Source organism: Aaosphaeria arxii, assembly GCF_010015735.1.
Source record: "Aaosphaeria arxii CBS 175.79 unplaced genomic scaffold BU24scaffold_4, whole genome shotgun sequence".
Classification (NCBI taxonomy): domain Eukaryota; kingdom Fungi; phylum Ascomycota; class Dothideomycetes; order Pleosporales; genus Aaosphaeria; species Aaosphaeria arxii.
The window spans coordinates 1,570,658-1,585,369 of record NW_022983477.1 but is presented as its reverse complement, the minus strand read 5'-3'; the positions used below and the strand labels follow the sequence as shown (position 1 = coordinate 1,585,369).

Sequence of the window (14,712 nt, the reverse complement as noted above, 5' to 3'; positions counted from 1 at the left end):
AATGATTGGCTGGTATCGAATTGATATTAAATTGCAGATCTGGGGAAGGCAGTGCGGAGAAGCTCTGAAACCACAGTCCTGGAGATCTGGGGAAAGACGACCTGGGGAAGCTCTTTATACAAATGAACAGACGATCACATCCCGCACCACTCAGTTGCGTGCCACAGCTAGCACCTGGTCTGGTTCGAGAAAATATCGCAATCCAGAAAAAGGACCGCGTTAAGGTAAGACGGCATACGATACGACTAGACTGGCCAAGATGCACCCAAGAAGCCCCCAAGAACTCGTGAAGCTACTATTATCAACCTAATCCAGGCAGGTGAGGCTTTCCCCGGACCACATGGTTAAGTCTTGGAATCGGGGCATGACGGATTGGTTAGTTGCGCAAACCTACTTGCCAACAACGGCATGCATGGACCTCAGCAAGTTGATGGGACAGATTAGGGAAAAGGCCCACAGCGCATAAAACGTGGAGGAACCACGTGCAATGGTTATCCCACGAAAACGAGACTCTGGAGGTGGGTGGGTGCTTTGCTACCACAGCGTTCTGGTCCCTCATACCAGTGACTTAGGGCGCTCGGCTAACCTGTGGAGATCCTGGGGTCGGTGTTTCTACGGTGTCGGATCAACCCCCGCAGGCAAAGCAGTACGAGTGGTTGGAAAATCAGCCTCTGGAGGAAACAAAACAACGATTCCACGCATCATGGTATCATCAAAAACGCGGCCGGGAAACGGGCGCGACCGGGTGTTCATGTCGGCGCATCTTGAACAGACGCGCAGTTGCGTCAAGCAGCGCGCAAGGAATCAAAGGCTTCGCTTCGTACGCTTCTATGATGCTTGGGCGTTGCGGCGTCGAGAAAATACGCTCATCACCGTCACCTCCAAGTGTAACCTCCGCGGCTTGATTGCATTCAACTCGCTGGTCAAGAAAGGCATGGCAAGCCACCAAGGTCTTGGGCGGTGATTGGGGCGAAACGCCAAGTCAGCGGAAGCGGGGGTGTTGTTGGTGTTGAGACCAGGAACGTATTATTGCAGTCGTATGAGCAGAAGCTGAAGACGAAGAATGTTCGAAGTTCGGCGCACGCGATGAAAGAGCCAAGTAGAGCGAGATTGATCTCCGGTTTGGCAAGGCTTGGTAGTCAGAGAAGGGACAAGTTAGGAACGGTGTTCTAGCCCAAGGCGATAAAAGATCGTGGGGTAATACGGTTGGTAGTCTGGTCACTAGCGAATGGTCGTAAAATGTACGAGTAGAAAAGTCGTGATAAGTCGGTCGGTGGTTGAAGTTGGCCAAATTTGGGTGAGGAATGGGTCTTGGTAGTGCCGGTAGTTATTCCAAATGTCCTTTGTTTCGTTGGTGAATAAGCCATCGTTGATTAGTCCTACCGGAGTCGCGATGCTGATTCGACGGGCAATGTTTCCTTCCCCAAACCCACAAGGATCCTATCCGCTCTGGTCTTCGTGGTCATTCTTAGTCTCTCCCGTTTACCAAGATCGGATCATTCTCTCGGAGGTGTACCTCGTAAGGTCATTGCACGCATCTTCTCGTATGTCTTCCTGTACAAGTAGCAATATTCCGCCACAGCAACAGCAACAGGGTACCTACACTCAGCGGAGAAAATCGGACAGACGAGTGGGGGCTCCGCGTCCGTGAAGATACACCTCCGAGCGGATGTTGACCTAGCCCATGCTAAGAGTTCATGGAACGACCCATTAGATCAGGCAGCCCGCGGGATAGTACCTTCCGAAGAGCCTCCAAGAGTCTTGAAAGCGGGTCTGAACTGGACACCTACTCATGAAAAGGTCATGTTATCGTGAAGGGATTGTTCAGCCCCCGTCTTGAAGATCCATAAGCCAAGGGACACGAGACGAGGTAGACACTTGAATGCTCCAGTCTGCGTTGTCCTACCGGGCCGATGTCTCTGGATCTACACCCAGATTGTTTTGCGCCCGTGGAGTTGTTTTGTTGGGGGAGGCAGAAAGGACCGAATACCTGCCCACAATCTGACTGTTTGCCACATCCTCCCGTTTCAGGGTTGTCGCGACGATGAATTTTGACTTTCGAAGGCGGTTGCACAAAGCGCAAGAGGAATATTAAGTGGGTTGGCACGGGTACATATACAATATTTGAATTTCGGAAAAGCATTGCGAAAGTGGAAACAGCATGGACAATTATCCGTGTGTAGCCGCAATTGCATTCGGAAAACAATTATACAACAGAAGGGAAGTCCTCATTACGTGCCACTTGAGAAACATGCCCGTAGGCACGCTGAATGGGATCTGCGAAAATGGAAATTGTTTGTGGACGAGCACCAGGCGCCTGGAGTCCGGTACCAGACCACGTACGACCCGTACTAATTTGAAAATGCGGGCCACGTTATGCTAAAGCATGGTTGCAGTCAGGGTAGCCCAGGGTCTTTGGGAAACTATTGACATGTTCCATGGCAGCTCAGCTGTGTTGTGAAGCGTGGAGTCGTCTCCCAATCAGAAACGTTCTACTGCATGGTACGGATTATATCATGCAGCCACATATCACTGCGCTGGTATGCCTGCTTCTGCCATGAATTTGACCTTCCAAAGTATCTATCAATCTATTGATTGCAAATGTTGAGTATAGTTGGCATTCTTAGAAGACTTGTAATTGGATTGGCAACCGATGTGTCGTGTATCTCCTGGCCCGGTTGTATTTCTGGCGCCATTCCGTTGTGTCCTGACCCGGACGTAGCTCGAGAGTTATTTATGTACCTCCTGACCCGGTTGTACTTCTAGAGTCATTCTATGTGCTGCCATTCGGGTGTTCAACTATGAACGTCACTTATCGTTTACGATCCTGGCATGATGCAAAGAGTGATTGACGAACCTATTGATTGAGCTTGGACACAAAGGTTTGAAATCGAAAGAGAAGTAGGCATGATACATATCTAGTATAAATACAAGCATAAGACTGACCTTCCAGTGACTATGTCGACGAGATTTTGCGGAGCAGTCCAGTTATCACTGGAGAATAACAACACAACTATCAACATGGTATACATTTAGTAATATAATATCGTGAATTCAATAGTTGAACAATGTTGTAGAGACAAATAAATCGCTAATTGGTGACCTAAGTAGACATTTTTGGTATATACGAGTAAAATTAGGAACATGTACAAGGCAATAGAAGTCACTGTCTCTATGTTACCTGCCGTCCAGAGCTTGAGGATCTATCACTCCAGATCTCCTCTCTCTCACTCTCAGCACCAGCCGCTTGGCCATCGGGGTCTTCGCACCCACTGAGACGACTCACAGTCTTTGTCACCATGATGCCATCCCCACCCATCCACAACCCCAATCCGCGAATGAGCCTTGGATCCCCATCCTCACTGACCCTCCCACCGCCGTTCCCTCCCGCTATGACGCCGAGATCCTCCCCCCTACCCACGCTCACCACCCTGTTCCCGAAGTTGTCCGAGCTCACGACGCGCATGATGCCCGGACGCTTATCATCCAAGCTCGACTTCCTACTCCTGCTCATGCTCCTTGACCGGGAGCGCGAGCGGGAGCGAGAACACCCGCGTTTGTGGGATTCTGAGCGGGGGATCGGGGGAGGGTGCACATCTGGGGCGTTGATTGCGTCAAAGACGCTCGAGTTCTGGATGTGGCGATTGTGGTAGCTGAGGGGAGGTGCAGTGCGCGATTTCTGTTGAGATCTGGGCGCTGTGTGTGGACAACGGTTGTTTGGCCGCACCAAGGCTTGGGGTGGTGGTGGTGATGGGGGCGAGGAGTCGAGATCGCCCAGGGTTGTGGTGGATGTTGATCGTGGGGAAGACTTGAGGTCTAGTTCGATGTCGAGACTGGTACGGGGGATGTCGCTGAGAGTTGGAGAGGATTTGAGCATCTTTTCCATTGAGTGGCTGGACATGCTGGATTCATTTCGTCTTATCACAAGGTTGGCGGCGAGTGTCTTCACACTTGATAGGCTGCTTCCTAGGCTTTTGGTGCTTCGATAGTCGGATTTCAAGGAGAGACTTGGGGCGGTCGTTCTCTCAGCTGAGTCCATCGATTCCCCGCGCTCTCTCCATTGACTGTGACGAATGTGAGCGCTATGAGCGGGGAGTGGCGTGATGTTAGTTCGCCTGACTGGGCTCTCCTCATCAGGTTTGTTGGTGATCATGTTAGTGATGCCCGAGCGGAGGAAGCGGAAGAGAGGACGCCACGTTGGCACACAGGCTGCGAGAATACCCGAGGAGATCTCCAAAGAAGATATAACTGAGAGTGGCACGTTGTCCCCTGACGAATGTCAGCATGGTCAAGATTGACAATCCCATCCCACACGAAGACTTACAGCTAACATCTGCTGATACAACTTCCTTGATGTAGAATAGACGAACAACGCTGACTACGCAAACGAATGCACCTAGGAAGAACATCCAGCACAGTGTCCATTTAGTGCGACGCTCAAGCTTCAACCCGAGAATGAAAGGTACGGGCAACACGAGGAGGAACCAATCTGTTGCAATGTTGATTATTCCAAAAGCGATCAGAGCTGTTCGTCCAAAAGTTAGTCTGTCGTCCAACTCTCCATTTTTGGTCGTACGTACCGGCCTGGAAATTGAGACAGTAGACCCTCATAAATGGTACTGGGTAGTCCAACCACAGACTATCAAGAGGTACGCATTGAAGTCCGTAGACAAATGTCTGAGGTATAGTGTAAAGCAACACAAATAGAGCGGTAGCCCCAAGGACTGCGCTGAACCACCCGGCAGTTCTCTGGAATATGCGACCATAGAGAGCCAGGATTGAGAGTTTGACTGCTCCCATACCAAGGGTATAAAATATTTGACCGGTCAATAGAGACTGAGACACTTAGTTCAGTGGCTGGCATTTCGAAAGAGGAACTGGTCACTTACAATGGCAAATTTTCTCCTGTCCGAGATGAGAATTGCATGTCTGCCCATACCATACTTGACGGCAGCTAGACAGCTACCAATATGTCCGCCTAGGAATATCTGGTAATTGTTAATCCAAAAACGAAGTCACCAAAATACTCCATACTTCATTCCCTTTCATAGAAACATTTGAAGCATTTTCTAAACTTTGAGATAGTACACACCAGAGCAAATCCAACCAGGTAATCGTCCAGCCCGAGCTTGGTTCCCAACCTCATTCGACTTGCAACCCTTAATGCCACTGCGAATATTCCCAACGCCAGACACATTACATTGACGCCGATGAACCACGGCCTCGCATCATCGCCAACATTTGCCTGCATTGATGCGAGCTGCTCTGGACTGGGATGACGCATGTTGAGATTGATTTATCGTCTCGCACGAAGACAAATCGGATTCCAGATAACGGTGAGATTGACTTGTCAGACTGATATCATTCCCCAGCTCTATGCCACTCCTCAAGGTCCCTCCTCTTCAAATTCAATTGTGGGGATATTGGCTGAGACAAAAGATGGGTGAGACAGCAGAAAGCAAAGGTGGAGTAAGACTGGGTAAGTCTTTCAGGACATGCTGAGGACTGTCTGCAGGTATGTCGATCAAAAGGACCCCGCTTGACGTCCCGCCGACAAGAAATATCGTGGAAGCAACGAAGAATTACATTCCCGACTGGTCGCTGATCCAAAGGATTGACCTGTGGAGTACATGAAACTGAACGGAAAAGGTATGGCCTGTTTCGAGCACACGACCTGAAAGGATCGGAAGCCAATCATGTCAACGACTATGACTTCAAGGCGACCATCTAAGCAATCCTACAGAGCGCTCGTTGATAAATTTGAGCATCTCGGAGTCTTTGGTTGACCAGGTATCGCTATGTGTCGTTTGTTCACCACGTGGATATGCTCATGGTTACCTGTTCTGGCCTAGTGATTGCCGAATGTGGGTGGCGTTCGGACATCGAAAGGTAAGCGTCGGTGTTGGTTGATGACAATAGCAGCAAGTCCGTTGAAACATCGTTTCCAATTCCACATGGGAGGCGTATTTATTCGACCGACTTCGCGATGGATAGTATTCAGAATTCAATCCGGAGGGAGCTCAGGATGATCAGTGAAGGTCACATGATGGCAGCGCTTTTCCATTACAAATGAAAATGAGGCGCCTCGAATATCTTATAGAGTCATTACAGTTGTGCAAAATGACTTAATCGGCGTGCAAGGCGGCTCTAGGAAGTCAATCAAATAAGGCAAGACATGGAAGAACGATTGCATGCCTTTTGTGCCCTTCAGCCTTACTGCGGGGTTTGCGTATCCTTGGCATAGCGTTGAAGCGCAACGGTGCACCGTACTCGAACCTCGAGATACCCATTCCCACGGTAGAGTAACCGGCAAAACATCGCACCGGGACAGATAGTTACATGCGTTTGCTATGGAGCAGTTGAGAGTGGAACGAGAAGCATGTGGGCCGATCTAACTCCCCCACACTAGAACATTGGATAGCTCCCCACATTCCCGACATATTTTGTTCGGTTCGTTGGATACATGGGCTGCATCGTGTGGGCAGGCGCTTATCGGTGAAGAACGCGTGGTTGTCGTACAGACCCAATCCGATAGTTAGCCATTGTTGCAGCAGTCACACAATATCACTTTCAGTCACTGGCTTGAGGACTTGGAGTGTGTGTCTGTGTGTCAGGTTGAGACGAATGGCGTAGCGATCGACGTGCCTGACAGGAAGCGAGGAAGTGGCGGGATAAAACCCAAGATCGGAACACGACTCCGAGATGGAGACGATGCAAGACAGCAAACTTCTTGAAGGACTATACCTTGGCATCGATATACGGGGGTTGCTTCATGGCACATGCTCGCCATGAAACCTAGTCAAATAAAAAGCATACATACTCCGTACTCGGATCAGTAATAGCGGAGAAGAGCGCAATCAGTATTCGACCTCCTTATGAGATTCCTTACGCCGACGGACTGGCAACTGCTGGCAAGACGACAGGCCTGTGGCAGGTGACATCTCAATTGCAGACGGGCGAAGCAGTTAGCTGTGAAAAATGACCAGCGTTAAGAGCTGCTGAAGGCTGCTGTTGCCTGAGAAGGAATAAAGTTCGACTTGATGCCACAAGGGGGCCACCATTGATGTGGATTGAACCAATAGGCAACCCGATCCAGGGAGCACTGCAGCTTCACTAAACTCCTCGAGCTCTAGAACGTAAATATCCATGATGACGATGCAGTACAAGCTAGGCGTCCTTCTGCGCCATGGTTCCGCATTGATACACAAATGATGATGATGATAATGCAGGCTCAAGGCCCTGAGGGAGGTTACCCACAACGAGCAAACATCATCCACGATGTGGATAGTGTCCCCTATGAGAGTATGGCATTGCTTCGCTTGTACGGGGCGGATGGAGCATCTGATGGCTCCATATAAGCAGAGAGTGCTTTTGTGGCGTTCCTTGAGAGATCTGCTCCGTAAATTATCGGGAAAGCTACATAGATGTATTGTTAGTGCATTAAATGGGTACATATAATTAGTGTCGTTGCGCAATGACAGTCGAACCTTCTCTTCCAACATTGTCGAATCTCGGTCTTCTCTTCATGGCATCTAGTGCGCAAGAGGGACTCGTAGAATATCTTACCAAACCAAAAAAGGCTTTTCCATCGAGCGAGCGTGCGGCGCATGCATTGGCGTTACAGTCCACTCACACCATACGCGCTCACCTTGGCACCCGACTAGTGATAGAGGTCCCTGGCATATATGCCGCTAGAATCTAATTGTATGTCTGCTTCTTTCGGGTCCTATCGACGTGCGATCAGACTTTAGTATCGTGAAGCTATGTTGCTGCTCACCAAAACAACATGGTCGCCATTTCATTACTAGGTAATTCTTTATTGCGCTGACACGACTCTATGGTTCGTTCCTTCAACTTGAGCAAGGAACCGACAGCAGTGGTAGTGTGGTAGTAGCAATACTACTTTAGTCGCTTTCTGAACCAGACAGGATAGTCGGCTGCGGTCTGGACTTCTTACTTGTGACGATGCTTGATTTCAGGGTATGAAATGGGGCCCTTCATATCTACAACGAGGTTAACGCATGCCGAAGAGAGTCAGACATTGGGGCATGCTGTTTTCCATCACGATGGACTAGATCTTGCAAAATAATGTTCCTAGGGTATCTGCTTGCGGGTCGTTCAAGGGACGCGCGGTCTGGTGCACAGCTGGGTCAGATTAAATAAAATCCCTGGGATGCAACATGTCGTCGTCGTTTTCCACGATGTACACACGGAGCAAGGCCCTTGCCTTGCCCCCTCTTCGTACGACCACGACACTGTGATATGACTGCGCGTGGCTCCTTTAGTAACCGGGAAGTGGGCCTCAGGGTTCGGTCCGCAGAAAGCACACCCGGGACTGTCACTAGAAGGAGTCGCAAGTTCTTAGAACTGCCAGCGTCGGACATATGCGTGCATGCGATACCTAATACATCTTTGACCAGTTGTAGGCAACTTGAGGATTCTTCATGCATAGGATAAAGTGTACGACAGGCGGAGGGGAATGATTTCCAGAGAAGGCTCCTGCAGCAGGACTAGTAACATGATAATGATCAGGGGCAGAGTCAGGGATGATGCGACGATAACTATTGTTACTATTTTCTGAGGGAAAGTGTGCTTAGCGACAAGAAACAATGTGCCCTAGGATGAAATGGAGACGACGAACGAAGCTCCACTCACCGATGTAAGATTTACCCTGGCCTATATCTGAGAGCATAGATTTATCATAAGTTAGTTGAGCATGTATGTACGGAGTACGGAGTATATGCCGAGTCATTGGCTTGCACAACTTATGTGTGACGATCTGTGGAAATAAAATAAATGCACGATTAAAAGCTGCGCTTATGTGCAATCATGGGATCAAGATCCTGGAGAGGAGCATCGCCAATTGGCAATGAGGCTGTCCAATGTTGGTCGTAGTTATTCTCAACATTTGATGAAGGGCCAAGGGCTGGGGATCCGAGCAAGTGAAGAAATGCGGCAAACGAGATTGGAACGCGAGGCAGTTTGTGGTAGTACTGTATACTTGGTAGGGAAGAAAGCGAAAGCGAGCGGTTTGGAATGACGGCTTGCCGGTTTGGGTAAGGGGAGTCCCCAGACAAAGTTGCCGTAGATATGAGCGTTTCATAGCGCAGCGGGGATAAGCAATCATGTATCGTCCATGCGGCTGAGAGAACTGGCGGATAGCATCGTGACTCTGATATGTGAGTCTGGACTGAAAGCGGCAGAAGGACGAGATGCAGTCCAAAAGTAGCACGTGTGTGCGTTATGTGTGAATATGGACAGAGACTGTGTCAACAAGAAAGACGACAAGAACAACGACGATAATGATGATGCGGCGGACGATGGCAAAATCGGGTACTAAAACTGAGGATGAACTGCCCAAGAGTCATGGGAGGTTCACGATATGGGAGGAAAGGGGTTAGGGTAGTGACAGGGGCGGCACGGATACGACTCGGGCAGTGTACCAGGGTGGCTTTGATCAGAGCCGTTTGCACGGATCGCGAGCTGTGACTGTGAGAAATGGATCCAGGAGGCTCGTGAAGACAATTGGGGATAATGGTTGGGGAAGACGTTTATCGCCATCGGGACACTACCGATGGATGCTAAAGCAGAATGGTTGGAAAGTGAAGACAATGCATACTGTGTGTATCGGGCCGATTGGGATTTTGAAGGTAACACGACGAATTGACGGAATACAGGGACATAGTGTTGCCCCAGATGATAGGTGGAAGATGATCGAGAGGGCGGTAGGTTGTAACTAGGGGGTTGAGCCTTGGGCTATCAACACTACGACCAACTAATGTGAATGAGATTTGTTATTTCTTTTTCTGTTGAAGGATCATTAGGGTGATAAATGGCACATTTTATTACTTACATACAGTAGTGATTTTAGTCCATACTCTGTAGCTAGTGATTATAACTGGTGGTGGTTGGACGATGGGACGATGGGATGATGGATGATGGATGCATGGTGGATACAGTGGATGATGGATAGATCATAGATGTGCAGACAGGACGAGGGTAGGAAATAATGACGATCCAGAACGGGCTTAGCTCCGGCGGCCCGGCGTCCGTTTCCCTCGGAACCTCGAGGACAAGAACAACTTACATCCACATCCCACAATTCCACGTCCATCACACTCAACATTCGCACAAACTACTGTACCTACGCCTCAATTATACAGCTTCCTGCATGATCCGAGCAAACTTCTTGCCACAATTTCATATTCACCAACAAGAACAGCCGCGTGCTAAGCATACACCCGGCCCAAAGCCGTCAAAGCCGACTCGAGTCGCTCCATCCCTTACCCACCTAAAAACACTAACCCACGCAAGATTCCTGCGAGTGACCTCCGCTACTGCCGCCTATTCTATCAATGATACACACACTAAGTGTGAATCTCCACTCTTACGGCTTCCACTGGCCACGGCACGGTCCACGATTCGACCACGCCATCACCGTAGGAAATACCCGTCGACAGTGCACCACACCAGCACCGTCTTTGGCTCTTGCTGCTGCTCCGGGTATCCTCGACATTCACCCTCGTAGACAGTCACTGCACAGAACTTGGTGGGAATCTGATTATGATGATCCCTCAATGCTCATCCACAACGTACATGATCACGCTCCCGTGTGCTAAACATATACTTTCCAGGTTTTCGGTATTGCATACTAATCACCATTGCTCCCTTATCCGCTGGTTCTCTACTCCGTACACAGTATCTGCTTCCCGCAGCTGTCAATTCTTGTCTCGTACTGGCTTGCCTCGCTTGCCAGTTTCCGTCTCGTTTGTTTTGTGCATGCTCTCTCAGTACAAGTACAAATACTCGTTCGTCCGGTTCAAACGCCTAGCGTGCATGATGACATCTTACAGGCGCTCAGTGCCCTGGAACTCTCCTAGTAGCCTGGCGTAAAACAGGACTGCATACCGACCGCACGGCGGGGGGTATCGTGTCTGTACGGAGTACTATACAGTATAGTACGGAATTCTGGACATTCGCCCTTTGCCCTCCATGCCGTGCCCACAGCGTTCCATCGTGCCAGCCCAGTCGGCCGTCTCCCAGCAATTGTTCAAGCTGTGGCGTGCCAACCCAATATCCGCGAGGACACCCTGGACCACTGGCCGAATGCTCCCACGGCGCTAACACCGAGGATGCCACCATCTATGCCACATTGCGCCAGACCTGGCCCCCCGGCTCCTCGTAGTATGGGAGCCATGACAGGCCTCCTTCAGAATATTTGCAGGCCAACTGCAGGCCATTATTGAAGACTACCACCGGCCTCAGAAGGGCACGGATGCACGTCTGCCGCCTCCCCGGGAATGCCTCGCAGATTTCACACTGCAGATGGCAACCCGCAGGCTCGCCCCGCAAATCAGGGCCCCCCAAGAACGCCGCATTCACGGGTGCGAAACTCTCATAGACCACCCTTCCCTCTAACCCCCCATGGTTTCTATGTTGTGTTAGGTCCTGCCTTCGTTCACGCCGCTACGGAGCTCACCCGTCGACTCCTCTCATGGAAGGATTGAAGACAAACTGCGTCTGCGCCTGCGTCTACTTTTTCTTGTGAGACGTCCTTCCCCCTCGAGCCTGTGCAACCTCGTCAAGTACAGCTGTCGGCCACTTCGCTGAGCATATGAATTGCTTCAACTCACCATTGCCGGCCTCTTCCTCCGCCCTCTTTTGTGTTCCGCTCCCACTCAGCTCGAGCGATGGGGAACGACTTTAAACACCTGCTCAACCCAGTTGATCAGCCATCAACACATTCCACCATTGCCCACGATAGTTTTTCCCAATATCTGCCCCTTCCTGCTACTTCTGTCGCTGCTGCTACGATTGTTGCTGCCACGACTCCCTCTCGCCCGACCTCTTTCCACGAAACCCACCTACCATCCTCTGGCATCGCATCTGGAGTATTATCGAGCAAAGATTGCTTCGCTCCCATTTCCGGGTCTTCTGAATCTTGTGTGAACGATCCTGCTGACAGACGATATATCAACTCCACAGTCTCTGTCGAAAGGTATGTAACGCGAGACTGGTAAGGTTGTGCTGAAATTTAACTCGTCAGCAGTTTGCTACGCAGTGGTGGTAGCCCTAACCGAGCCTACCCAGCGTCGTCTTCTGAACCTCACCTCAATCAGTGGTCACAGCAGCAATCAACGAGACACAAGATTGTTCAACCCCAGAGTGAAACATTCAACTTCCTATCCTCAGAGGACTCTTCGGCTTCCAGGGCACCCACATTCAGGACTGACAGCCAATCATCCGTGCACTCTATACCCAACAGGGTTCAGCCCACAACACCACCGTCACCCTCTCCTTCTCCATTGCCATCTCAAAGGTCGAAATTACCGCCTGAAAGTCCTCAGGCTTTTGCTTCCGCAACTTCAATCGCAGGGCTTACTGGGCAAGCTCAGAACCTAGCCTCAAGGGAGCCCCGCAGCGTCCGATTTGAAGATCGCCCGAGGAACGGCCCGTCCTCTCCGAATTACTCGCCGCGTTCTCACGTTGGTATCGCCAAAGACGACGTCCGTGACCAGCATCAAGTAGATTGTTCTACTGCGGCATTGGGGGAGTCTCGCCAAACCTCTGCTATTACTGTTGAAGCTACGAGTCCCGCCCTCACGTCACCAAACGCTCCATATCACCCCGCCTCCCCACCTAATAGTTTCTCTGTCACGATGGGGCACCCGTCCGGGTCCGCTGCTACTGGTCTTTTTGAAGAGACATCCAACATCGAACAACATGGAGCCATTTCGCCAGCTCAGGTCTCTACCACCACCACTTGTCCAGAGTGCGCTGCCCTCGACAGTACTTACTATACCAACCTTAGTTCAAGCGTAAGCAACCTCCAGCAGCAACATAGTGTCAAGAATACATCCTCCATCGAAGAGTTCTACAGAAGAGGAGATCGCTTATTGCAAGCAATGAGGAATGGAGGGAAGCAAACGTGCGATGCATGTCAACAACAGGCCCAGCGCCCGGTAGGTCAACGCATAGGAATAACCATCGATACGAGGGCACGTCAGCGGCGGAAGAGCATTGCGATGAGTGGGGAATCTGAAGACAGAATGCTCCAGAACAGAAAACGCAAGAGGCTAGCCGATGGTGATGTCGATGGACATCCTACCAGCCCCGGAATTCGGAACTCGAGTCTCGAGCTGTCGCCCTCCCCGAAGTGTCAATTCACGCCACCTCCAGAAGGAAGCGCCACATCACCAAATGTACAGTACGAAGTCAGGACTGTGGATGGGCGAGAGCTGGAAGTGCCCGTCTTTGTAGGGAGTCATGCAGCACGTGCATTGAGCACACCCTCGCGGGCCAACCGATCTATCGCCGCCATCGACAATAGCCCCGATAATGATATATACCGCGATACCGAAATGAAGAACGAGAAGGGAAAGCAGCGAAAAGACAGTGGCCCAGCTCCGATACCCGATGGCGTGTGAGAAGATTCCGTCCCTCTGATGGCATTCACCTTTTCTCACCCTTTATCCGACCACGTTCGTACCACTCATTCGGCTTCTACTCAAGCGGTTCTCGTGCTGTTGACTGCTTCAGCATTGTTGAGCCAGTCATGGATAGTCATGGATTCAGGATTGTCTCCAGATGCAGACACTAAATGCTAGCGCAGAAAGAGAAGGACGCTGACCATAGGTGCTTCTGGTTTCCAGCATCGGCCCATCGCTCTATTGTCGTAATCCGTTTTGGTGTTGGGGGCTCATTGTCATTTCATATACCCATCTCGTCTCCCGTCTATTTTCAACATGATATTCGTCAAGCATGAAATGAAGGGAGGAACGTTTTTATTTGGTGTTTTTGATCATTTCGCTGGTCTGTCTCGACGATGTCAACGCATTTCAAGCGGTTTCATTGCACTAAAGTCATGACCTGTTGATGACGACTTGTTTCCTGCACGTTATTCTGTTTTTCTGGCGGTGTTGTTGCTTTTCTCCGATTACTATACCCCCTTCGGACCTCATCATTCGCTTCGATTCGCCCCTCTACTTTCCGCATGTGTCTGGTGTATGTAATTTTTTTTTCACGTACATGAAACGGCCCCCGAAACTGCCTTTATTCAAGGCTTCATTCTACGCTGTCATCGTCGCTACTTTACGCACCCAGCAGTTTATTTCTTACGAGTCTCCGACGATTATTCCACTCCATTCCCCTAAATTATGTTCCTACTGGACCTAGTGTCATCTTGGAGGACTTATACTGGGTTAAACCTAGCAGCCCGGCATGTACAATTATATCGCTATGTCGTTCTTCATCTCCACAAGACAGGACAGAAATGGATCTTCCATGCCAGCCACGGCCAGCAGAGCATCGATTCATTGAAAGCCATCCCTTCGAATACCAATTTGATTCCACAGGGCCAGTCCCCAAACGAACATCAATAAGCAATTTCCATCAATCAAGTTCGAGCTTTCGTTGCATTCCTACGAATTTGCGTTGATGATTTCAAATCAGTTGACTTCCTTGTTGTATGATTCGTTCTGACACGCCGGCGAACACCGCTCCCAAGATGGGGCGTTCGGGCTCTCCTTTGCTCGCTTCGATATCCCTTGGTTGCTTCTGGACGTGCATCAAAGGGCACGGCCGACCGTATGGTATAAGGATTTCCGTATTCGTCTAAGGGACGGGTCAGCAACTCCTACAGAGCAATGCTCTGCTCGTGCAAGGAATATAGGGCTTTGTGTGTCTTGTAGCTTTCTCGTATAAATGCCTCTC

General features: G+C 50.2%; 3 protein-coding genes across 3 annotated transcripts; 2 read left to right on the top strand and 1 right to left on the bottom strand.

Moving 5' to 3' along the window:
* Positions 1-223: 223 nt before the first annotated feature.
* Positions 224-1,150, top strand: BU24DRAFT_185105 (uncharacterized protein). The gene has a single exon (XM_033521660.1). It carries the CDS (start codon positions 488-490, stop codon positions 962-964), a length of 477 nt encoding a protein of 158 aa, XP_033384115.1. The 5' UTR covers positions 224-487; the 3' UTR covers positions 965-1,150.
* A 2,022-nt stretch (positions 1,151-3,172) lies between these two features.
* BU24DRAFT_462004 (uncharacterized protein) lies at positions 3,173-5,284 on the bottom strand (the record flags this gene model as incomplete). The annotated part of the gene is made up of 5 exons (XM_033531948.1): positions 3,173-4,269; positions 4,325-4,525; positions 4,581-4,836; positions 4,890-4,988; positions 5,093-5,284. The coding sequence occupies 5 exons, from the start codon at positions 5,282-5,284 to the stop codon at positions 3,173-3,175; spliced, it is 1,845 nt and encodes a 614-aa protein (XP_033384114.1).
* Positions 5,285-11,416: 6,132 nt separating this feature from the next.
* Positions 11,417-13,651, top strand: BU24DRAFT_185003 (uncharacterized protein). Its single transcript, XM_033521659.1, has 2 exons — positions 11,417-11,998; positions 12,047-13,651. Exons 1-2 carry the CDS (start codon positions 11,691-11,693, stop codon positions 13,425-13,427), a joined length of 1,689 nt encoding a protein of 562 aa, XP_033384113.1. The 5' UTR covers positions 11,417-11,690; the 3' UTR covers positions 13,428-13,651.
* Positions 13,652-14,712: the final 1,061 nt, after the last annotated feature.